This window comes from Lycium barbarum, chromosome 3 (assembly GCF_019175385.1).
Source record: "Lycium barbarum isolate Lr01 chromosome 3, ASM1917538v2, whole genome shotgun sequence".
Classification (NCBI taxonomy): domain Eukaryota; kingdom Viridiplantae; phylum Streptophyta; class Magnoliopsida; order Solanales; family Solanaceae; genus Lycium; species Lycium barbarum.
Genome location: NC_083339.1, coordinates 105,957,256 through 105,980,464, shown reverse-complemented (window position 1 = coordinate 105,980,464; position 23,209 = coordinate 105,957,256). Strand labels below are relative to the sequence as shown.

At 37.3% G+C, this 23,209-nt stretch overlaps 2 protein-coding genes and 1 long non-coding RNA gene across 19 annotated transcripts; 2 read left to right on the top strand and 1 right to left on the bottom strand.

Annotated features, from left to right (window-relative positions):
* The first annotated feature begins 1,499 nt into the window (after positions 1–1,499).
* Positions 1,500–7,443, top strand: LOC132631715 (uncharacterized). Of its 14 annotated transcripts, none has more exons than XR_009579034.1 (7): positions 1,542–1,735; positions 1,905–2,030; positions 2,265–2,370; positions 3,184–4,090; positions 4,940–5,218; positions 5,299–5,418; positions 5,666–6,303. XR_009579034.1 is itself a non-coding variant. In XM_060347399.1 (3 exons), the coding sequence occupies exon 2, from the start codon at positions 3,234–3,236 to the stop codon at positions 4,080–4,082; it is 849 nt and encodes a 282-aa protein (XP_060203382.1). In that variant the 5' UTR covers positions 1,543–1,735; positions 3,184–3,233; the 3' UTR covers positions 4,083–4,090; positions 4,940–6,303. The 14 variants fall into 14 exon arrangements, 1 of the variants encoding a protein (XP_060203382.1); XR_009579033.1 differs by lacking the exon at positions 5,666–6,303 and adding an exon at positions 7,330–7,443 and having other exon boundaries at positions 1,543–1,735; XR_009579029.1 differs by having other exon boundaries at positions 1,532–1,735; positions 3,184–3,906; positions 4,016–4,090; positions 4,940–6,303.
* LOC132631716 (probable xyloglucan endotransglucosylase/hydrolase protein 25) lies at positions 6,933–9,368 on the bottom strand. Of its 4 annotated transcripts, XM_060347400.1 has the most exons (3): positions 8,932–9,368; positions 7,618–7,680; positions 6,959–7,072 (listed from the first exon to the last, which is right to left on the bottom strand). In XM_060347400.1, the coding sequence occupies exons 1-2, from the start codon at positions 9,199–9,201 to the stop codon at positions 7,627–7,629; spliced, it is 324 nt and encodes a 107-aa protein (XP_060203383.1). In that variant the 5' UTR covers positions 9,202–9,368; the 3' UTR covers positions 6,959–7,072; positions 7,618–7,626. The 4 variants fall into 4 exon arrangements, with proteins under 4 accessions (XP_060203386.1, XP_060203383.1, XP_060203387.1 ...); XM_060347403.1 differs by lacking the exon at positions 7,618–7,680 and having other exon boundaries at positions 6,933–7,072; positions 8,932–9,357; XM_060347404.1 differs by lacking the exons at positions 6,959–7,072; positions 7,618–7,680 and adding an exon at positions 7,815–8,058 and having other exon boundaries at positions 8,932–9,365.
* A 10,240-nt stretch (positions 9,369–19,608) lies between these two features.
* On the top strand, positions 19,609–20,862 carry LOC132633983 (uncharacterized). Its single transcript, XR_009579985.1, has 2 exons — positions 19,609–19,748; positions 20,649–20,862. It is a non-coding gene; the product is annotated as an uncharacterized LOC132633983 (long non-coding RNA).
* The last annotated feature ends 2,347 nt before the right edge of the window (positions 20,863–23,209 follow it).

Here is a 23,209-nt window from a genome sequence, read left to right as displayed (position 1 = left end):
CACCACTCATTCACCATAACAAGGAAGACACCATTCTCATACAGTAAAAAAAAAAAAGACGACGACGACAATTTCAGAACCACCAATAGTGAACTGCACTCCACCAGTGATTCTATTTCACTCAAAAGCTTCAAACTAGTAAATGAAATCAATTACGCACTTTCAATAATATAATGCAACGACGTTGTATGTATTTTGTATGTCGTGTGTATGTCATTGTATCCAGTGATACATATCACATACACCCGACATACACTGAACATACCTAGAAATACACTATAAATCAATATTTTCCCCCTTTTTTGTAATTCACTTTTTGTCTTTTGCATGGCATTTTTTCATATTGAATCAAGTAAATGAAAGGAGCTAGGAATTGACAACTAATTAGTTATAATAGCGCAAATATGTTGCTATTATAAACAGAAATCAATTTTCTTAAATGATGCATATCTTCTATTGACACTGTAATGCCCTGGGTTGTGGTCATGGACATATCTTTAGCAGTTGACCAGAGATGATACGAGGTGTTGGGAATAAATCTGATGGTTGTCAAACGTCATGAGAGGTGGTGAAGGTAGAGCCACCGGTGGTAATCGTGAAAATAAAGCTAGTGGATGTCTAGGTGTCATCAGAAGTGGAGGAGAAACTGGTGGTTCTAATCATAGTAAAATTTTGGATCCAAAGTTGGTGTAGAAGGTGATAAAGGTTGGTACAGTTTTTGGAGGCGGTGGCAGATGTCGTTAGAGGTGGTGGCGGCGGCAGATTTCGTAGGAGGAGGAGGTGGGGATCCGACGGGTCTGCTGAGTTCTTTTGAAGAAAATAAGTTTTGGAAAGATGAAGAAAAGAAAGAAGGAAGAGTTAAAAAATAAGATAATAAAAAAATTAAGAATAATAAATAAGGCGGAATAGTTTTTAAGACCCATGTACTTATCCAGTTTTGTCATTTCGGTGTTCGTACTTATGAGTTTGCCAACTAAACCCCTCTACTCTTTTAAACAGAGCATTTTAAACACTTTTTAAGCCCACTCACAATGCGTGTAATACAACCAACTACACGTTGGATTCCATGTCATTTTTTAATGCCATGTAGGAAATGAAATGTGGAAAATTAAATTAAACCTCCACAACTTCATTTCACAAAATATTTTCTCTTTCTTCATCTTCTTCTCTCACTACTAAAAAACTGTTGAAAAACGACCTACTAAAACCGACCTCAGTGAGGTCGGAAAAAAAAGCGACCTCATAAGGTCGGTATAAGCATGCTTTTAATTTTATAATTTTTTTCTTTAAAAGACCGACTTCCTGAAGTCGGTAATTTAATAATAAATTCCACAAAACACATGACTGACCTCAATAGGTCGCAAAGTTGTCATGCTAAACAATACCGATTACACGAGGTCGATAAATATTTTAAAAAAATTAAATATATATTTAATTGGGCGACCTCATATGATCGGAATGCATAACTAAAACAAATCTAAAAATAATTTTTCAATTACCGACCACACGAGGTCGGAACATTTTAAAATAAAAATAATTAAATTACGGTAACCGACGTCATGAGGTCGCTAAATCAAATTAATATCACATAGCTAACACCACTTTTCCCCATTTTTCATTTCCCCCTCTTTTCATTGCCTCGATTTCAGCCATCGCCGCCCATCGCACATTGCCCGCCGTCCGTAGCCCAGTTCCCGCCGTCGCCATCGCCGGCGCCGTCCACCGTCCAACCGAGGTATTTTTTTTTCCTTTTTGGTCGGTTTTCCAACAGTTTTTGTGATTTGTCAGAGTTTTTAAACATATGTCGTTTTCCTTCTCCTAAATATACAAACATACATACATGCCCCCCTTATTCATTACCATATAGTACCGCTTATTTTTCTCCTCTCCATCTCCGTTTTTAGGGATTCAGTTCCACTGCTTTGTTGAGTCAATTTGCTGATTTCGGGATCGACTTTCCATTCTTGATTCCTCAAGTAGATTAATGTGAAATTTCTATGAGATTGTTATTCAGTTCCTAGCCATTTAAGGTATTTATTCTTGACAACTTCCTCTTCTTTTAGGATTAGGTTATAGTTCTAGGGTTAGGTTTTAACTCTGTTCTGAAGATTAAGGTCTATTAATGACAGCCCCCATTCAATTAACATTAGGTTTTAATTATGTTATGAAGATTTTAATTGATTAAAATGGAAAGTTGGTAAATTTGTTAATTTCTGTGAAGGGGTAATAATTTGATGGACATTCGATTTACTTTCCATTCTCAGATACTACACCTGGTGGCTACAAATTAGCATCGGTAGATTTAGTCACGTTTAATGTGCGAACTTAGCTTGTTTGGATAGTGTCGTACTACTCTATCGAACAGTTAAGGTTAGTACTTCGTACTACTCTTTCTTATTTCTCATTGCTTAATATGCTCTTTGTTTACTTTCCAATATATGGCACATCATGTTTATTTATCAAATGGTAAATTACTCGTTTCAACTCACTCAATTTTGCTCCACTTTGAACTCTTGGTTTTAGTGCTTTGTTGATGTATGCTAGCAGAGATGGTTGGGTGAAGTAGCTTTTAAGCTTTCATTTGTCCGATAATTTGTTGTTTTTAGAAGCAGGCTTAGGGTAGCATCCATAGAACTTAAAAGAAGGATATTGTGGTAAGTATGGTTATTTTATTGAAGTTAAAATAAATGTTTTAAATATAAAAATGTACTATATCACCCACCACATCTTGACTTATTTATCTAAGTTTGCAGGTTAGAGAATAAACTAATTGTTTTCCTTCTTGGTTTGAATATAAAAATGACTCCTTCTTGGTTTGAATGATTGCACCCATTGTTTGTGGTTTGGTTCTCTCGTTATTTATCTTTGATGCAGCACCCACCTACTTCGATCTGTGACTTGACTGACACTAAGATTAGTGATACAAGCATCTCTCCAACTTTCACCCCATTTGGTGTTTATGTGTTCCCTTGCATAGCAAAGACCTGCAAAACAAAAAACTGAGTTAGTAAAAATTACCACCATGTTCTCTTCCTATAGGATTTAAAGCATTTAGCAGCAACCCAAAACAAGAAGTATGTCACACCACTTCTACAAATTCCATTCTGTGTGATATATTTTAATGTTTAAATTAAACATTGAATTTGTGTATTAACAATTTCAAAACTTGTGTAATTTATGTAGATGGAATCTCGTAGTTGGATGTATACTAGAACAAATGACGATAGAGAGGGATGAGGCAAGAATTTATGGACGGTGTCGTTGCCTTTGTTGAATATGCAATGACACTTGAACCTTTTACAATCGAAGGCTTGGTTAGGTGTCCTTGTGAGAAATGTGCATGTAGGAATTATGAGACACCAGAGACTGTTAGGCTTCATCTCTATACTCACGGCTTTCAATTAAATTATACAGTATGGACTAGTCATGGAGAAACGGATACTAGTTTGGGAGGATTTCAAAACTTTGTTGTTGGTGAAAGTAGTAGGGCAACGGAACCTGATGTCCAAAATTATAGAATGCACGACATGATTCAGGATGCTTATGGGATGCATTCCGATTTTGAATCCGGTAACCATGTTGAAGAAGATCCTAATGAGGAAGCTAGTCATTTTTTTGAACAGTTGAAAGATGCTAGTTGGCCTTTGTGTGACGGGAGTCCCCACTCTCAATTGTCTATTGCTGTTAGATTAATAAGTATCAAAGAAGATTGGAATGTTCCTCAAGGGGCAATGGATGCTGTGATTAGCCTTATACGTGAATTAGTTGACCCGAATCTACAAATACCTGTTAACTACAACAAGACAAAGAGATTGGTGTCAAAGTTAGGACTCTCGTCCTACAGAATTGATTGTTGTGAAAATGGATGCATGTTATACTATAAGGATGACGTCGGTCTAGAATCTTGTAAGTTTTATGGAAAAGCTCGTTTTAAGCGAGCTCGTAGCGGGAAGAGAGTTGCTTTTAAGGCGATGCATTACTTACCTCTTATACTAAGGTTAAAGAGGTTGTACAGGGTTGTTTCACGGACTCGCCAACTTGGGGCAAGATGGAACCAGACCAGAAGAGACAGATCTATTTAACCTTTAAGGTATATGAATTTATTATTTTTTATTCAAATAATGGGTAAGGGTGTTTTCCTTTTGAGTTTACTGTTGCTAGATATTCTTTGATCGCTGAAGGTTTTTATGATTCATGAACGAAATATAGGCGAGTTGAGTTATTTTAGAGAGGTGCTAGCTGACAAAGGACTTTAGGGTTCATCTCAACGTTATGCTTAGTGTATTTTAATGTTTCGATTCAAGCAAAATAGCATGTCTACACTTCGCGTTTACTAAATTGCTACTCTTCAATAATTAATCAACTGAGCCTCAAACCAAAACAAGTTGATGTAGATTCAAGGAATGGAAAATAAGCAAGTATATATAATTAAAGCTTGTTATCAACTAAGCTAATTTGAAAGGAGATTTAGACCTTTAAAGACAACAATCGACAAATTTATCATTCACGACAGCTCCCTCTATGAAGAAAAAACCTTAAGTGATTCTTTGTGAGCCACAGCTCTCCACCACTTGATATGCAACGGAGATCAAGAACTTCTTCGGCTTTGTAATTTCAGCGCTTCCTGATTGTAATTCCTCTTGTTGAAAGTCCCAAGAAAAATTGGCGAATTGACTATGCTGCTGTTCTTACAATGCCACAACCTTTGTAGAATGTGGAACTTGTTTCAAGATTCGGTCTTTACACAATGAACAAACGACACAATTTACAGTTTCAAACAACTCCTACCATTTGCGATCATAACATTTTCTTTTATAAAACACAATTATTTAGCCATATTGTTATTTCTTTTATGACCGCGCGAAGCGCGGGTAGATTTGCTAGTTTTCTATAATATTGATTGATTCATTATTAATAAACTAATTACTATTCATTGTAGAGAAAGTGTTTCTGGCTCCCGGAACATGAAACTCATGTCGCCCAAAACTTCAAGAAGAAAGCAGGGCAGCTGCTAAAGGGTGCATTAGGAAGGGTTCGTGAAGACCAAGCGAAGCCTGATTGGATCCGGCCGGAGGCCTATTACAAGCTATTGTAGTACTGGTCATCTGATGAATTTAAGAAACAAAGTGAAACAGGGAAGAAGGCCAGAAATTCTACAAAGGGTGGCTCTCTACACACTAGTGGAGCTAAGAACCAAGCGGCCGTGAGGAAGGAGCTAGTATTTTTCCTTTAGTTCTATTGTAGGATAATAAATTTATTTCATTTTCTTTATTAATTACTCAATTATTCTTTTTGCAGGAACTCAAAGAAAAGAGGATATTGCCTCAAGATGAGGCATTTAGAATCACTCACGTGAAGAAGAAGAAAAACAGTCAAGAACCAGACAAATGGGTTGAGGAACGGGCTAAGCAGTCCTACGTAAGTTTAATTGAATTTCTTTTTCTACTATGTGTTGGTTCTGCTTGTATTAGTGACCTTGTTCAAGATATCCAAGGTGAGTTCTACCAAATTAGCTCAAAGCCAAAAGAAAAAAAGAAAAATAACATGATTTCTGATGTACCAAATTAGTGACCTTGTTCAAGACCTTGTATGAATTTTGACTTGTTATCATCAAAAAAGTTCGAGTAAAGCGTTGTGAAGTGTTCAGCTCACAAACTTTTCATAGATCTTGGAGACTAGAAGCTGTGCAACTTTGGGCAGAAGCTAGAACAATTTACTGCTGTACTATTTCTGCTGCTGCTACTACTGTTATTGCGACCACTTGTGTAGAGTATTGTTATGATAGGAAATGGTATTTTGGAATTTTAGAGAAGAGGTTAATTTGTTATGATGGAGTAAATAGAAAGCAGGCAAGACTTCCAGTTCAAAAAAATAATTAAATAGAAAATAGGCAATACTTCTAATTCAAAAAATAAATAAATAGAAAGCAGGTAAGAGTATAGCCTTTTGGAAATAGAAGACAAAGCTGAACGAGATACTTGCATGATGACTTCAAACTCAAACTATTAAAGGAATTGTAAAAGTATTGCTTGCCAAGTTTCCATAGATGGACGAGTCAAATCTATATGGGGAAAGGCGCATTGAGTAGTGTTTGGTGCCTTCACTTTATTCCCATAAAATCTTTTGGTGATTTATGAGCAACATTCAGTTAGAAATCTATCCCCTTTGCTATTTATGTGTTATAACTCATTGGTTGAGTTTCCTCAGCGCCATTCTGATGTTCTGTAGGACTCAAGGCTGATATAGTTTACAATATGTTAAAAAACATTCTGTTATACAATATGATATTAATTGCTAGTTCAATTGCTAGTTCTTCTTTTTGTAACTTTTGAAAGAGGTCTCTTTCTTTGTTCGAGTTGCTACACATATCAACTCCAAACGGATCAGAACAAATTTATAGGCACATTGCTTTAGCTAACTTGCATTTTTTTTAAGCAAAGTCCACTAATAAATTCCTGAAGTGTAACCTGCTGCTGCCACTAAATTTTTATCCATACTAGAGTTACTACACTTTCTATCTATTAGTACTTCCAGTAGCAATTCTCAAAAAACCAGCAAAACCAGGACTTTTGCTCTGCATCTTTCCTTGTGACTTTGCACAGTACTTAGTGAAAACCAGCAAAATTGATCTGATGCATGTCTGAGAAAGACCAGCAACAGTACAAGTGAGTTGCTGCTATCTGCAGCAGCTGTAAGTCCTGCAATATTACACCAGGTATTCATAAAGTTTCCAATATTACCCGTGATATATCCTGCAGTCTTGATTTCCATACCAACTGTTGTAGCAACAAAATGATGAATGACTGCATTGCATTGCTGTTTTTCAACTACTATAAATAGCAGCCTATTTGACAAGCAGTAATTTGCAGCATCAAACTTCTTCTCAAAAGATATGCTCTGCTACCATTCCTGTTGAGTTCAGATTTGATTTCTACCCCATCTTCTACAAGGCACAAACCATTCTCCATTTATTGTCAACCCCTCAGTAGCATGAGTATAGGATCAGTGATATAAACATCAACAAAGGTAGCACTGGTGACTTTGTTTTCTCTTAGAACATCAATTTCAAAACCTGCAAAAAGGGATTATGTTAGTAGAAAAAACTGCATTTAGTTTGTTGCCATGATATGAATACAATCAACGGAACCTTTGTGTGCTCTGTTTGATTCTTTAGCAGTACTGTAGTTGCATTGTAATTTTGCTTTCGACTCCATTTTCAGATTTTGAGAATAGGGTGCAAGTTCGAAATTGTACTTAGATATGCTTTGACAAAATAGTGTTATATTGGTTTTACCATTTGAATAGTTGATTTTCCTTGTTCAATTTCAGATTCAATTTCAACAATCACGGGCTGAGTTATGCAGCAGTCTGCCACCTGGCATAGAGCCTACAGGTGAACAATTGAATGAATTGTGGATTGGCACAACTGTAGGCTCTATGCCAGGTGGCAGCCTGCTGCATAACTCATCCCGTGATTGTTGAAATTGAATCTGTAGGCTCTGTGCCTACAGATCCCATGTGGTCAGTTTCTTTAAAATGTGCAAAATGATATGAACACAACCGACTACATGAGGTCGGTTTCTTTAAAATCTGGAAAATGAAATTAAAATAACCGACCTCATGAGGTCAGTTTTCTGCAAAAAAAATTGGCAGCATTCTGCTACTTTTGCCACTGCCCACCTGCCAACAATGCAAACCGTTCTATATTCACAAAAAACATTAAACTACTTCAACCTTTACAAACATCCACAAAACATTCTCCAGTGCGCATATGAAAAGTATACATCTCTCAATAAGTGCAGTGATGATCCCTTCATCATATTGCACATCGCCTACCTCTAAAACTCCCCTAAATCCACATCTCTCAAAGGATGCGGTGATGCAAAGGGTGCTGCCTCAAAATTCAAAATTCAAAATTCGCACGGCGTATAGTTAAACACGTGTCCTGTCCAGTCAACTTCCCATGCCACACAGCCTGGGATCAATGCTGCTGCTGGAGTATTAACACACAATACTCTTTTGGATCGGGATGTTCAGTCACTGTGGGATGATCCATACCTTTAACATTGTGCACTTAGTTAATTTTTTTTTTTTTAGTTAGTTGATTCTAACAATACTAAATCAAAAAGGACAGTTCCCTTCATTAAATAAAAAAGGTAGCTTAAATGTATTAGAATTTGAAAAGAAAGAAGACGATAGACTCTTTCTTCTTTTATAGATGGGAGCACGAACAAGGTAGCTTAAGTGTCCGGTTGGGTTATTCCACCATGGTTCATAATAATATTTACATGGAAGTTTTCTCTATTCAAAATTTTCAAGCTGCTCAAAGTATTGTACTTGGCTTCAATTTGATGTAGTTTATTTTGCATGTAACTCAAGATCAACAGTTGCATATCTCAACTACAAAAACAATGTATATATACTGGTGAGCATTTCAATACCATCAAGTCATGGCATTAACAACATTAATGATGACAGTTTTTACTTAAAATACCTTCACCATAAATAAACAGAAGAAAATATCCACAGAATACATTACTCCCTGGGAGCAATTTAGAGTTCTAGAAATGCAGTCACATAACGCAAAGGAAACTAACCAACAGAGACCATTCGGATAAAGGCAGGCGAAATGTAGAAAAATAATAAAATAAAGATTCAGCAACATTTTGTTGGGCTTTAGGCGAAATGTAGTAAATAATAAAATAAAGATTCAGCACCATTTCGTTATACTGATGGTGAAATGCTTCTTTTTTTTTTTTGACGGAAGACGTTAATGTTTTTCACATTTCGTTGCACGTGTAACGAAAAACCCATTTGGATATAAAAAAAATTTGGCATGCTATTTTGGTCTTCAGGCTAAAAAAACGTGTCATTTTGGTGCCGGACTCAAAAATGATTTAAAGAAAATGTTGAGGAAGAAGGGTTACTTACATAGTAAGCATTAACAGTGCCAGCAGAATTTCCAGGGACAAGTTTGAGTTTCATGTCAATTTTACCAAATAGATACTCATTCTTGGATTGAAAACCTGAACCAGATATTTTGTCAAGTGAGAGAGTTAGGAGGTCCCCATTGTTGAGTATATTTGCTTTGCCTTCACCCCATGTGATGTCAAATTCTTCATCGAATTTGGCCCCTATTGCAACACCAAAAGCACAAACCATAACACAAATCACAAGAACAAACTTAGAAGAAGAAGCCATCTTTAATTATTAATATTTCAAGGTTGTTGGATGAATTAGAATTGGATAGCTGGATGGGGTTTTATAAGGGTTTATACCACCCCACCTCACCAACAAAGAAGTAGCTAGAGCGTATGGGGATAGGCTTGAGGAAGTGAAGAGGAAGGTTCAGAATAAAACAGGAAGTAGGAAAAAAAAAAATGAGTATTGAGCTTGATACAGGAAAAATGTGATGCGATCAAAGCCAAGCGATGACAGCCCATTTATGGTCAATCTTTCCAGCTCTCACACTCTCATTTTCATTGGAATTAGTTCAACTTTAGTGTTTGGGTTCTATTATTTCAATTCTAACGACGGATCGTAGTATTTCCTTCATTTTGATCGTCATAGGCTATTTCTACACTCCCACAAATAAAGATGAAAAAGAAGAAGTCAAATGCGGAAAACAAAAAATTTACCCACACTTTTACTTGTCCGGTACTCCATCCCTTTCATAATAAGTGGTATTTTTAGCTTATACATACCGTTTATGAAATTATTTACACCTAAAAAATTATGAGTGATTTTATTAACTTATCCTAATCAAATATCTAAAAAAAGTAAAATTACTTAATGATTCTTGATTCTATAAATAAAGATAGTTTTAGAAGAATAAGATCAATTCCTTCTTGAAATCCTAAAGCACCACTTATTTTGAAATAAAAATGAAAAGCCTAAAACACCATTTATTTAGAAGAGGAGGGAGTATATCAAAAATAAATTTGCACTTTACTTGTCCACTTTAGCATATCAAGAGAGAAATAATTTATTTTTTATATTTTACCCTTAGCATTAATTACTTATTCCAAATTATTTTCTAAGTACATGAAGATTATACACCAATTATGTGGGCATCATGGTAAATTATGCACTACATTTTATTTTAAGAGGTATGCATAGTCAATTGTGGACAAATAAAAGCGAACAGAGTAAGTATTTTATTTAAAGGATAAATTGATGAATGATATTATTTAATTATAAATCTATCGATTAAACAACTAAGTAAATGAGACGCATGTTATGTGTTTATTAGTTTAGGTTTAGTATAGCCTTAAAGTGCTACATTCGTCTCAAATTATCTATGTGATTCTCTTTTGCCATATGTGCATCTCACAACTGACACTAGTTGTGTGTAATTTCTTTTTGTCTTACAAACATGTGGCTTTTATTAGATAGAAAGAACCCTCACACAACTAATGTCAGTTGTGTGATACACATAATAAAAGAATTCTTCTTTTGGATGCGCTTTTTAATAAACATTAATTAGGAGAAAGTTTTAACTATTTTATCCTTCATTGATATTCGAACAATCATAACATCAACATATAATTGAGGTGTTTGTAGTGTTCCAGAACAATACGGCATATTGCATAAAAATTTACCCACACCTAATAATAAACTAGATCAATACATGCATGTTATGTTATATGTTTGAATATTGACTTCTTTTATTTAACGATGTTATAAAATAAAAACTATGAAGTAAATACACAGAAGAAATATGTAGAGAGAATATGTAGAGAGATATCAGATTATATTACTTCTGCTCTTTCAACATTGCATCTGTGCATCCTATTTATAGAAGCAACAGGACATGGGATATTTTGAGATATTTTGGGATATTTTGAGATATTTCTAACTTAATGGATATCCACTAATTTGGGATATTTATAACACTCCCCCTTGGATGTCCATTAATAGATGATGTACCTCGTTAAAACCTTATTAAAAAAAAACCCTGTGGGAAAAAGTCCTAATGAAGGAAAAAGAGTGCACATATCTAGAAATACGCTTTGAGAGCTGCCTCATTAAAAACCTTACCAAGAAAACCCAATGGGACAAAACTTGGTTAAGAAAAAAAGAGTACAACGCGTATTTCACTCCCCCTGACGAAAACCAAGATTCAGATGTCGGAGTCTTCTCATTCCAATCTTGAATATCATCTTCTCAAGAGTTGAAGTTGGCAAAGATTTAGTGAACAAATCTGCAGGATTGTCACTTGAACGGATTTGTTGCACATCAATATCACCATTCTTCTGGAGATCATGTGTGAAAAATAACTTTGGTGAAATGTGCTTTGTTCTATCTCCTTTTATGAAACCTCATTTTAATTGAGCTATGCATGCAGCATTATCTTCATATAATATTGTGGGTATTTTTGTATCACACTTCAAGCCACATCTTTCTCTGATGAAATGTATCAGTGACGTCAACCACACACATTCTCTACTTGCTTCATGAATAGCGATTATCTCAGCATGATTTGAAGAAGTAGCAACAATGGACTGCTTGGTCGATCGCCATGATATAGCAGTACCTCCGCATGTAAACAGATAGCCCGTTTGAGATCGAGCTTTATGTGGATCAGATAAATAACCTACATCTGCATAACCAACAAGATCTGTACTACCTTTGTTAGTATAAAACAGACCCATATCGCTAGTTCCCTTCAGATATCGCAATATATGCTTAATCCCGTTCCAATGCCTCCGTGTAGGAGAAGAGCTATATCTTGCTAGCAAATTAACAGAAAATGCTATGTCAGGTCTTGTAGCATTAGCAAGATACATAAGTGCACCTATTGCACTAAGATATGGTACTTCAGGACCAAGTAGCTCTTCGTTTTCTTCCTGAGGTCGGAACGGATCTTTGCTCACTTCAAGTGAGCGAACAACCATAGGAGTATTTAAAGGATGCGCATTATCCATGTAAAACCGATTTAAAACTTTCTCAGTATAGGCAGATTGATGTATAAAGATCCCTTTTGCGAAATGTTCAATTTTGCAGACCAAGACAGAGTTTTGTCTTTCCGAGATCTTTCATCTCAAATTCTTTCTTCAAATATTCAATCGCCTTTTGGAGCTCTTCTGGAGTTCCAATGAGGTTTATGTCATCAACATAAACAACAAGTATAATGAACCCTGATTTTGTTTTCTTAATAAAAACACATGGACAAATGGCATCATTTATATATCCTTCATTTATCAAGTACTCACTTAGGCGATTATACCACACACACCCTTATTGTTTTAAACCATATAATGATCTTTGTAATCTGATTGAATACATTTCCCGAGACTTTAAACCAAATGCTTCAGGCATTTTATATCCTTCGGGAATTTTCATATAAATTTCATCAAGTAAGCCACATAGGCCGTGACAGCATCCATCAGTATGAATAATGTGACATCTTCTGTTGTTTGGACTGCTGGCCCAAAAAACATTACGTTTACCAAGATGGATCATTTTACTTGGTAATTATTCTACGTCAACATGCTTTAAGAGACGTAGAAATCAAATCCTCACAACCTTATACAATATTGCGCGCTATATTGTATATTGTCGACAAGATATCATGTTGTATCGGTTCGCAATTCGACATAACTTACTGAGATCTCATCACTTCATTATTTTCAGGTACCTGAACCTCCTATAAGGTTTATGAAGTGTTATGTCGCAGCTCTTCAAGAGCACATTGCCTCCTTATTATGATCATTTGCTCCTCCCTTTTTCAAGGATTATTATATTTGGAACCGATTGGTCTACCATGCTCCATGCACGCTGTAGACTTTGTCCTTCAGGGACATTAAGATCATTTTGCAGATGAAATATGAAATAGTTGGGTCAGCAAATGCTTCCAGCATTTGACTTGAATTATCTGAGGATCATACTGATGATAATTCACAACATATTTCTTAGCTGCTTATTCTCTCCCCCTTATTTTAGTGACATATGTCCCCATTTTCTTTGGAAAAATCCATCTATGTGCATCATGGTATATCCATTAATCATGTACCGCACATCAAATGCTAAAAGATGGAAATATCTAGTTCCTGACCCTGAACCAAATATGAGGGGAGAATTTATCAAAATTTATTGATTTGAAGCATACAAGTGTTGTTGTATGCAATATATCATATCTCAGACCAACATCTGAAACTCTATTCTCATAAGCAATGGTTTAGCTGTATTATAGAGGCATCCAATGCCAAACCAACTTAGATATAAACCGGCATTATCAAGATGATTGTCTTGATTACATATTCTGAAAATTGTGCTTCCAACTCAATTATTTTGAGCAAGCAACTTTGTAAATGTCAAACTGCCAGTTGACAATAAACATACATGTGACTGTCTTAAATAGATGCATCTATTTAAGACATCACATTGCAGGTGAAGGGGCCCACATTCACCTTTTATATTTTTCAGAATTCTGGGGATTCAGTCCCAACATTAGCTGGTGTAATCAACTTATCATGAGAACAAGCAACACAAACAAATTCTTGAAGAATCTTGTTATACCCCGTATATTTATACGTCAAATTATTCGCAAGCAAGTCGAATCAAGTTAAAGGCGGAATTATTTTCGGACACGAAATAGAAATCTTTAATTTTTTTTAATTTTAATTAAAACATAAATTGTTTATAAATTTTATTGGTATAAAGATATTATTGGAGATTAGGGGTAAATTAACTATGATTAGATTATTAAGTGGGATTAAAATTTAATCACTTCATTAATTAATTAAGCCTAAGGGGCCATGTGGGCCCCACCCGAATAAAAAAAAAAGAAAAAAAAAGGGGGGAATCAAATCTGAAAATTAAAGAAACAAGGTGCAAAAGTGAGTCCTCAAAAGAGGGAATACGTGTAGCAATATGAGGAATAATATATAAAATAAGGCATAGTACAAATGACACTTTCCAACTCCACTTGTTGAAAAATCAGCTTTCAAGAACTAAACAAACCAAGAAAAAGAAGAGTTGAAAGAGAAGGAGGTCACGGCTAGAGTGGAGAAAAAAAAAATCAGTTTTGTGATTTAATAAAATTCTAAGGAGAAGACAAGGAGAGGGAGGTGGAGAAGCAAGAATAAGTATAAGAATTTAAGACACAAATTGGAGCCAAGTATTCAAGGTAAGAATTGGTTATTTCTTTTACATTTATAATGAGTTTGGATACATTATGAACATGTATAGATGATGAATTGAATGTATATAATTTTTTTTGCATGTCGGTATTGGATTGTTGTTGTTGAAGTTGAAGTGAGCCGTGAGTGATAGGTTTAGATGGAATCATGCTTAATCTTCTTGTACATGTATTGGGAGTAAATTGAATGTGTTGTGGTGTGGATAAATGGATAAACAAAAATCATGAAGTTGTCGTAGTTGTGTTGAAGCCGTGTAGGGGGCTGTTTTGAGGCTAGTTGTGCGTTTGACGTAAATTGTATATTTTATGAAAATCATATCGTTATATTGTGGATTGTGATACAAAACATGACTTAAAAATAAGGAAAGCAACGAGAGGGCTGCTCACAGTTTAGGGGACTGGTTTCGGCCAGCTTTGGGAAAATTTTTGGATTGTTGGAAAAAAATTATGTGAATGGTTTAGAAGTCCTCTAATGTTGTTAGTATGGATTTGGGTTAATAATCGAATGTACGAACGATATTGTGGCTTGAAAGTAAGCCGTTGAAACGAATATTTGGAAAGTTGTTGAAAGATGTAAAAGAGAGCTATTAATGTTGTTTTGCCTTTCGAATTGATTATTGATGTTGCTAGGTTGGTTATTGTGGTTGTTGTTGATTTTGAGCGAGATAAATTCTCGGGATGGCCTATTTATAGGGGAAGTGCTGCCGAATTTTCTGTAGAATTTAATGATTAGTTGGAAAGAATGGCTCAAGTGTCCTTAACTAATGTTTGGTATTCGTTGGCGTATTTGTAGACCTTGGGGAGCCCGAGGCGTAGATTGGAAATTTACTTTAGATTGGCTATTTTGGAAGTGCGTAAGAGGTATGTAAAGCAACCTTCCTTCTTTTGGCATGCCTTAGTTTCACATAGGCTAGATTAGAGCTTTAAGGGAATTCCAAATTCGAGATCCGAGCATGTTATGATTCATATATATATTCTTTGACACTCTTATGTATGTTTTTATGAAATATGAACCATGATGTATTTGAAGTAATCGCTTTCCGAAATTCGCATAGAAAATGTTCACTTTAAGAAATTTTGTAATCTCTGAATGCCATATTTTTCGCATAGAGGCTCGGATCGCTCCAATAATTTTTATAGGAGTTTGCTTGATGTATAATGGGTATGTTTTTCATAGGCGGGCTCAGTTCGGGTCTATACTCGTCCGTGGGTCCCACGACACCCTTTATGTAAATTCGACAACTTTGAATCAAAAAGTGATAATTATTACTCCGATTTCGAATATGACTATTTTACTTATCCTTCGGATTTATAATAATGATTTTATGCATATGATTCCTCACTACTCCGCTCGTGCCTACTATGATATCGTTCGCCGGTTCCCGGGCCGGTTCTGTTGTCGTGCGCTTTTTGATACATTCCGGTGTTATGCTGTGTTTATGGTTCACCGTGCTCCTCGCTCGAGGGCCGGGTTCCACTTATGTTTGGCGTTATGCTGTGTTGTGATGTGTGACGGGGATTCGGAGATTTGAAACTTTCTGGTGTTATGCTGTGTTGTGGCGCCATCGACAGGCGGGCGACCACATTTTCCAGTGCCCTATGCATAATTTATACTTTGGAAATAAACATTTTGATATGTATTATTTTCTATATATCTGATTCGATTATTATTCAGATTTATTTCTGTACCTTCTGTTTTGCATACTCAGTACATATTTCGTACTGACCCCCTTCTCCGGGGGCTGCGTTTCATGCCCGCAGGTACAGACGCACAGCCTGGTGATCCACCTGTTTAGGACACCCTTTCTGCTATTCGGAGTGCTCCTCTCTTTCCGGAGCTTATACTTTTGGTATATATATTTTTATTAGTGCATTTGTATATATTCGTTCATGGGTACGGCGGGGGCCCTGTCCCGTCATATGATTCTGTCGGTTTGTTTAGAGGTCTGTGGACATGTTTGTGGGTTAGGGTCTTTCTGTATGGATGTATGTACATGTCGTTTGGGCGATCCCATACGCCGAGGCGGCCGGTCCGCATATGTTGTTTGGGCGATCCTATACGCCGAGGCGGCCGGTCCGCATATGTTTATATATTGCTTGGTTAGCCCTGTGTGGCTTTTGTTGGTATTTTCTGGGTGCAAGGTATATTGGATAGTCCGTAAAATAAAGGAAACTCTGCCGAAATTTTTCTGGAAATTACCTAAATTTGAAATAAAGCCTTGTCGGCTTCCGCCATATACTAGGATGGGTTGATAGAATTTGAGATAATATTTGATAGATGGGTTCGGGTGCCCAGATCGGGCACTAGTCACGGCCTACGGGGTTGGGTCGTGACAGAAGTGGTATCAGAGCGGTTTGTCCTCGGAGTGTCCACAGATCGTGTCTAGTAGAGTCTTGTTTATCGGTGTGTTGTGCACCACATCTATAAACAGGAGGCTACAGGACATTTAGGATGTTGTCTTTTCTTCTGATCTTAGATCGTGCGATAGAACTGTGGTATTAGGATGATTCTGTTTTGATCTGTTGTTGTTTTTCTTTCAGTGATGCCTCCGAAAAAGGCGACGGCCGCCCAGAAGAAAAAGGGCGTAGTAGGAGAGACCAGCCGGGCTCAGAAGGGTACTCGGACCCTTGCTCAGATGATGCGTGATATTACGTCCCGGCCAGCCGACTCTGCTACGTCTTCATCGTCAGAGGAGTCTGGAGCAGCTTCTCCATTAGCTCCAGAGGCTTCAGCTCCCGCGCCTCCAGCTCCTCAGCCAGGGGCGGAGGACAGGACACTGAGAGAGGCTGTGCAGTTATTGACCACTCTGGTAGCGGGACAGGCTCGCAGACGCGGGCGGAGAGATGATGATGATGACGATAGGCGTGACAGCCTGAGGGTTCGAGAGTTTCTATTATGTGGCCCTCCAGAGTTTTACGGGTCTAAGCCCGATGAGGACCCCCATGACTTTATTCGGGGGATGCGGCGCTCACTAGATTTGGTCAGGGCTTCAGAGACTGAGTCTGTTGAGTTGGCTTCGCATAGACTACGGGATGTCGCTGCTCACTGGTATGAGTCCTGGGAGCTATCTAGGGGTGAGGGTGCTTCCCCAGCTACTTGGGACGAGTTCGTGGCTGCTTTTACCCGCCACTTTTTGCCCCCAGAGTTACGGCGGGCGCGGGTTGACCGATTTTTACATCTGCAGCAGAGGGGTCGGAGTGTTCGTGAGTATAATATGGAGTTTGATTCTCTGGCCCGGTACGCACCTGCCATAGTAGCAGATATGGCCGATCGGATGTACAGATACGTGATGGGGTTAGACCGCTACTTGATTGATGGCTGTATGGCGGTGGCATTGCAGACAGACATGGATATTGCCCGACTACAGGCTTATGCTCTGGGTATGGAGGACCGACATAGAGCCGATTATGCTGGTAGAGATCGAGACAGGAGGCCGCCCAAGAGGGCCAGGTCCGCTGGGTATTCTGGGGAGCCTCAAGGCGGGCAGCCTCAACAGTATGTTAGACAGTCTTCTCAGCCAGGGCAGAGTGCGCCCCCGCAGTCTACCGGAGAGGGATTTGATAGTGCCAGATACTTAGGAGCAGGCCAGAGCTCCAGGGTTCCAGGTTCACAGGTGAGCCGAGGTTCCAGCCAGGCGAGGCCACCTATGCCTCGGTGTTCGTATTGTGGGAGATCTCATCCAGGAGAGTGCTACCGAGCTACGGGAGCCTGTTTTTCTTGCGGCCGTCAGGGCCATATGATGCGTGATTGTCCAATGGCAAGTGGTTCTGGTAGTACAGTTCAGCCGACGGGATCAGCCGCGGGTTCATCTTCTACTCCCTCAGCCATGCGCCCTGCGGGACGAGGTATGCCGGTACAGGCGGGTCGCGGTCGAGGCCGTGGCGGCGCTTCAGGTTCTAGCAGTCCTTCGAACCGCATATATGCGTTGGCCAGCCGACAGGACCAGGAGGCACCACCAGGTGTGTTTACAGGTGATTTGAATTTCTAAATTCGTTACATTGATTGGTAAGAAATTGATATATGCTACTCAAAAGGAAACTAACCCGGAATGTTGTGAGACCCTATAAGACTAATGTAACATTCGAGGACGAATGTTCTAAAGGGGGGGAGAATGTTATACCCCGTATATTTATACGTCAAATTATTCGCAAGCAAGTCGAATCAAGTTAAAGGCGGAATTATTTTCCGACACGAAATAGAAATCTTTAATTTTTTTTAGTTTTAATTAAAACATAAATTGTTTATAAATTTTATTGGTATAAAGATATTATTGGAGATTAGGGGTAAATTAACTATGATTAGATTATTAAGTGGGATTAAAATTTAATCACTTCATTAATTAATTAAGCCTAAGGGGCCATGTGGGCCCCACCCGAATAAAAAAAAAAAGAAAAAAAAAGGGGGGAATCAAATCTGAAAATTAAAGAAACAAGGTGCAAAAGTGAGTCCTCAAAAGAGGGAATACGTGTAGCAATATGAGGAATAATATATAAAATAAGGCATAGTGCAAATGACACTTTCCAACTCCACTTGTTGAAAAATCAGCTTTCAAGAACTAAACAAACCAAGAAAAAGAAGAGTTGAAAGAGAAGGAGGTCACGGCTAGAGTGGAGAAAAAAAAAATCAGTTTTGTGATTTAATAAAATTCTAAGGAGAAGACAAGGAGAGGGAGGTGGAGAAGCAAGAATAAGTATAAGAATTTAAGACACAAATTGGAGCCAAGTATTCAAGGTAAGAATTGGTTATTTCTTTTACATTTATAATGAGTTTGGATACATTATGAACATGTATAGATGATGAATTGAATGCATATAATTTTTTTTGCATGTCGGTATTGGATTGTTGTTGTTGAAGTTGAAGTGAGCCGTGAGTGATAGGTTTAGATGGAATCATGCTTAATCTTCTTGTACATGTATTGGGAGTAAATTGAATGTGTTGTGGTGTGGATAAATGGATAAAAAAAAATCATGAAGTTGTCGTAGTTGTGTTGAAGCCGTGTAGGGGGCTGTTTTGAGGCTAGTTGTGCGTTTGACGTAAATTGTATATTTTATGAAAATCATATCGTTATATTGTGGATTGTGATACAAAACATGACTTAAAAATAAGGAAAGCAACGAGAGGGCTGCTCACAGTTTAGGGGACTGGTTTCGGCCAGCTTTGGGAAAATTTTTGGATTGTTGGAAAAAAATTATGTGAATGGTTTAGAAGTCCTCTAATGTTGTTAGTATGGATTTGGGTTAATAATCGAATGTACGAACGATATTGTGGCTTGAAAGTAAGCCGTTGAAACGAATATTTGGAAAGTTGTTGAAAGATGTAAAAGAGAGCTATTAATGTTGTTTTGCCTTTCGAATTGATTATTGATGTTGCTAGGTTGGTTATTGTGGTTGTTGTTGATTTTGAGCGAGATAAATTCTCGGGATGACCTATTTATAGGGGAAGTGCTGCCGAATTTTCTGTAGAATTTAATGATTAGTTGGAAAGAATGGCTCAAGTGTCCTTAACTAATGTTTGGTATTCGTTGGCGTATTTGTAGACCTTGGGGAGCCCGAGGCGTAGATTGGAAATTTACTTTAGATTGGCTATTTTGGAAGTGCGTAAGAGGTATGTAAAGCAACCTTCCTTCTTTTGGCATGCCTTAGTTTCACATAGGCTAGATTAGAGCTTTAAGGGAATTCCAAATTCGAGATCCGAGCATGTTATGATCCATATATATATTCTTTGACACTCTTATGTATGTTTTTATGAAATATGAACCATGATGTATTTGAAATAATCGCTTTCCGAAATTCGCATAGAAAATGTTCACTTTAAGAAATTTTGTAATCTCTGAATGCCATATTTTTCGCATAGAGGCTCGGATCGCTCCAATAATTTTTATAGGAGTTTGCTTGATGTATAATGGGTATGTTTTTCATAGGCGGGCTCAGTTCGGGTCTATACTCGTCCGTGGGTCCCACGACACCCTTTATGTAAATTCGACAACTTTGAATCAAAAAGTGATAATTATTACTCCGATTTCGAATATGACTATTTTACTTATCCTTCGGATTTATAATAATGATTTTATGCATATGATTCCTCACTACTCCGCTCGTGCCTACTATGATATCGTTCGCCGGTTCCCGGGCCGGTTCTGTTGTCGTGCGCTTTTTGATACATTCCGGTGTTATGCTGTGTTTATGGTTCACCGTGCTCCTCGCTCGAGGGCCGGGTTCCACTTATGTTTGGCGTTATGCTGTGTTGTGATGTGTGACGGGGATTCGGAGATTTGAAACTTTCTGGTGTTATGCTGTGTTGTGGCGCCATCGACAGGCGGGCGACCACATTTTCCAGTGCCCTATGCATAATTTATACTTTGGAAATAAACATTTTGATATGTATTATTTTCTATATATCTGATTCGATTATTATTCAGATTTATTTCTGTACCTTCTGTTTTGCATACTCAGTACATATTTCGTACTGACCCCCTTCTCCGGGGGCTGCGTTTCATGCCCGCAGGTACAGACGCACAGCCTGGTGATCCACCTGTTTAGGACACCCTTTCTGCTATTCGGAGTGCTCCTCTCTTTCCGGAGCTTATACTTTTGGTATATATATTTTTATTAGTGCATTTGTATATATTCGTTCATGGGTACGGCGGGGGCCCTGTCCCGTCATATGATTCTGTCGGTCTGTTTAGAGGTCTGTGGACATGTTTGTGGGTTAGGGTCTTTCTGTATGGATGTATGTACATGTCGTTTGGGCGATCCCATACGCCGAGGCGGCCGATCCGCATATGTTGTTTGGGCGATCCTATACGCCGAGGCGGCCGGTCCGCATATGTTTATATATTGCTTGGTTAGCCCTGTGTGGCTTTTGTTGGTATTTTCTGGGTGCAGGGTATATTGGATAGTCAGTAAAATAAAGGAAACTCTGCCGAAATTTTTCTGGAAATTACCTAAATTTGAAATAAAGCCTTGTCGGCTTCCGCCATATACTAGGATGGGTTGATAGAATTTGAGATAATATTTGATAGATGGGTTCGGGTGCCCAGATCGGGCACTAGTCACGGCCTACGGGGTTGGGTCGTGACAAATCTTCTAGTTCTTCAATATGTTTTTTAATACTCAATTAGCACATCAGATTTAAATCAGGACGATCAAAATGGTCTTGTCAACTGATAAAATTATCTGTACCCGTAAACTTCAAGTTACTATGACGAGTACTATTTCTTTTAATAAACTTCTGGTTTACTTGCATGAAATTTTATGTCAAAACTTCTGGTTTATTGTGACATGCGATCTCATCATGCTCGGGTAACGCTTTACACACGTGACCCTACCCGTAATAAGTTGGAGATATTCAATCTTCCAATCATCTGTAGTCTCAATATGATGACCATTTTTCTCGCTAGTAAACTTCAGGTTTACTATAATTTATTTTTCGATCGAAATAATTATGATTTGAGATGAATGGTACTATCATATATAAGCTCTTCGAGAGACATCAATTTGTTCACCATAATCATATATTATTTGGACACTGCTAGTGTCATGATACTTGTAAATAAATAATTAGCTCTTCTAGAGCCTTTGATCATTAATTTCTATTACCAAATATTTCTTAAATACTTCTGGTACCATTAAAGCAAATTTCGACACTACTGGTGTCACGAAATAAACATTGAATTCTAAACTTCAATATTTCAAACATCTCCTTCAGGGAGATTCATGATTAACTGAGTATTTTGTATCTAAGCTCAAACACATAATAATCAAATCCTTCATAAAGAAATATATTAATTGTTATTTCCTTCAAGGAAATCAATAACAACTAACCATAATGTATTAATGTGGTTATAGGAGAAAGCATTCTACTCTACTTCCTTTTGCCTTAGAAATATGTTTCGACGTACGACAGGTACATATAGCAATGTCTGAATTTCATACCACCAGAATATAACATCTACATTCCTTGTATTTTATCCCTCCAGGAGATAAGTTGCGGTATTTGTTCATTCACTTCGGGGAATGAAACCTGATTATTTAAATGTGCTTGAAATACGACGCTCATCAATAGCTCGTTATTTTGCTCAAACACAAGAAAACATTGCTTCAGAGTATTTCTCAGATATTTTGGTAATTCTTTCTGCTTCAGGAGTAAAGTTTCACAGTTTTACTGCTTCGGGAGTAAAGTTTCAAGTTTACCACTTCGGGAATAAAGTTTCAAGTTTTACCACTTCGGGAATAAAACATATAATATTCAGAATATTTCTTCTCAATTATTCTACCTCTTCTGGAGATGGATCATGATATTTTCATAATCAAATGCATGTTTATATTTATAGGCTTTACTACATATTATCACATTCACTTCAGGGAATGAATCTATATTTATAACATTTATCAAAAGTTTTAATTCTTCAGGAATAAAACATAATTATCTGAACGCGCCTTAAGCATATCAAATCGTGATAGCTTATAGCCTCTTTTAATATATTGCTACTTCAGGAGCAAATCGAGGCATACATATAATGTGAAGAATTTTTCTCTAACATATCTTCAATCATAAACACAATAAGCCCGTAAAAATATTACCACTTCTGATGTTCACGGATATAAACTCATTTAATCAATTCATATTTGCGAACTAACCTTCCAGTAGAATATTGGCATAAGGCCTTCAGCAACTTCGAGGCTTTCAAAGTATTTGCTCAAGATGGTTGAGACTCGTGCTGATAACGTGTTATAAAATAAAAACTATGAAGTAAATACACAGAAGAAATATGTAGAGAGAATATGTAGAGAGATATCAGATTATATTACTTCTGCTCTTTCAACATTGCATCTGTGCATCCTATTTATAGAAGCAACAGGACATGGGATATTTTGAGATATTTTGGGATATTTTGAGATATTTCTAACTTAATGGATATCCACTAATTTGGGATATTTATAACAAACGATGATTAATTGAGACTTTTTTTCAAATCATTAAATAAATGTCATGCCAGAATATTTTATGAAGTATGCTCCAAGATTCCAAGGGACCACCATATTAAGAATTATGTATAGAATAGT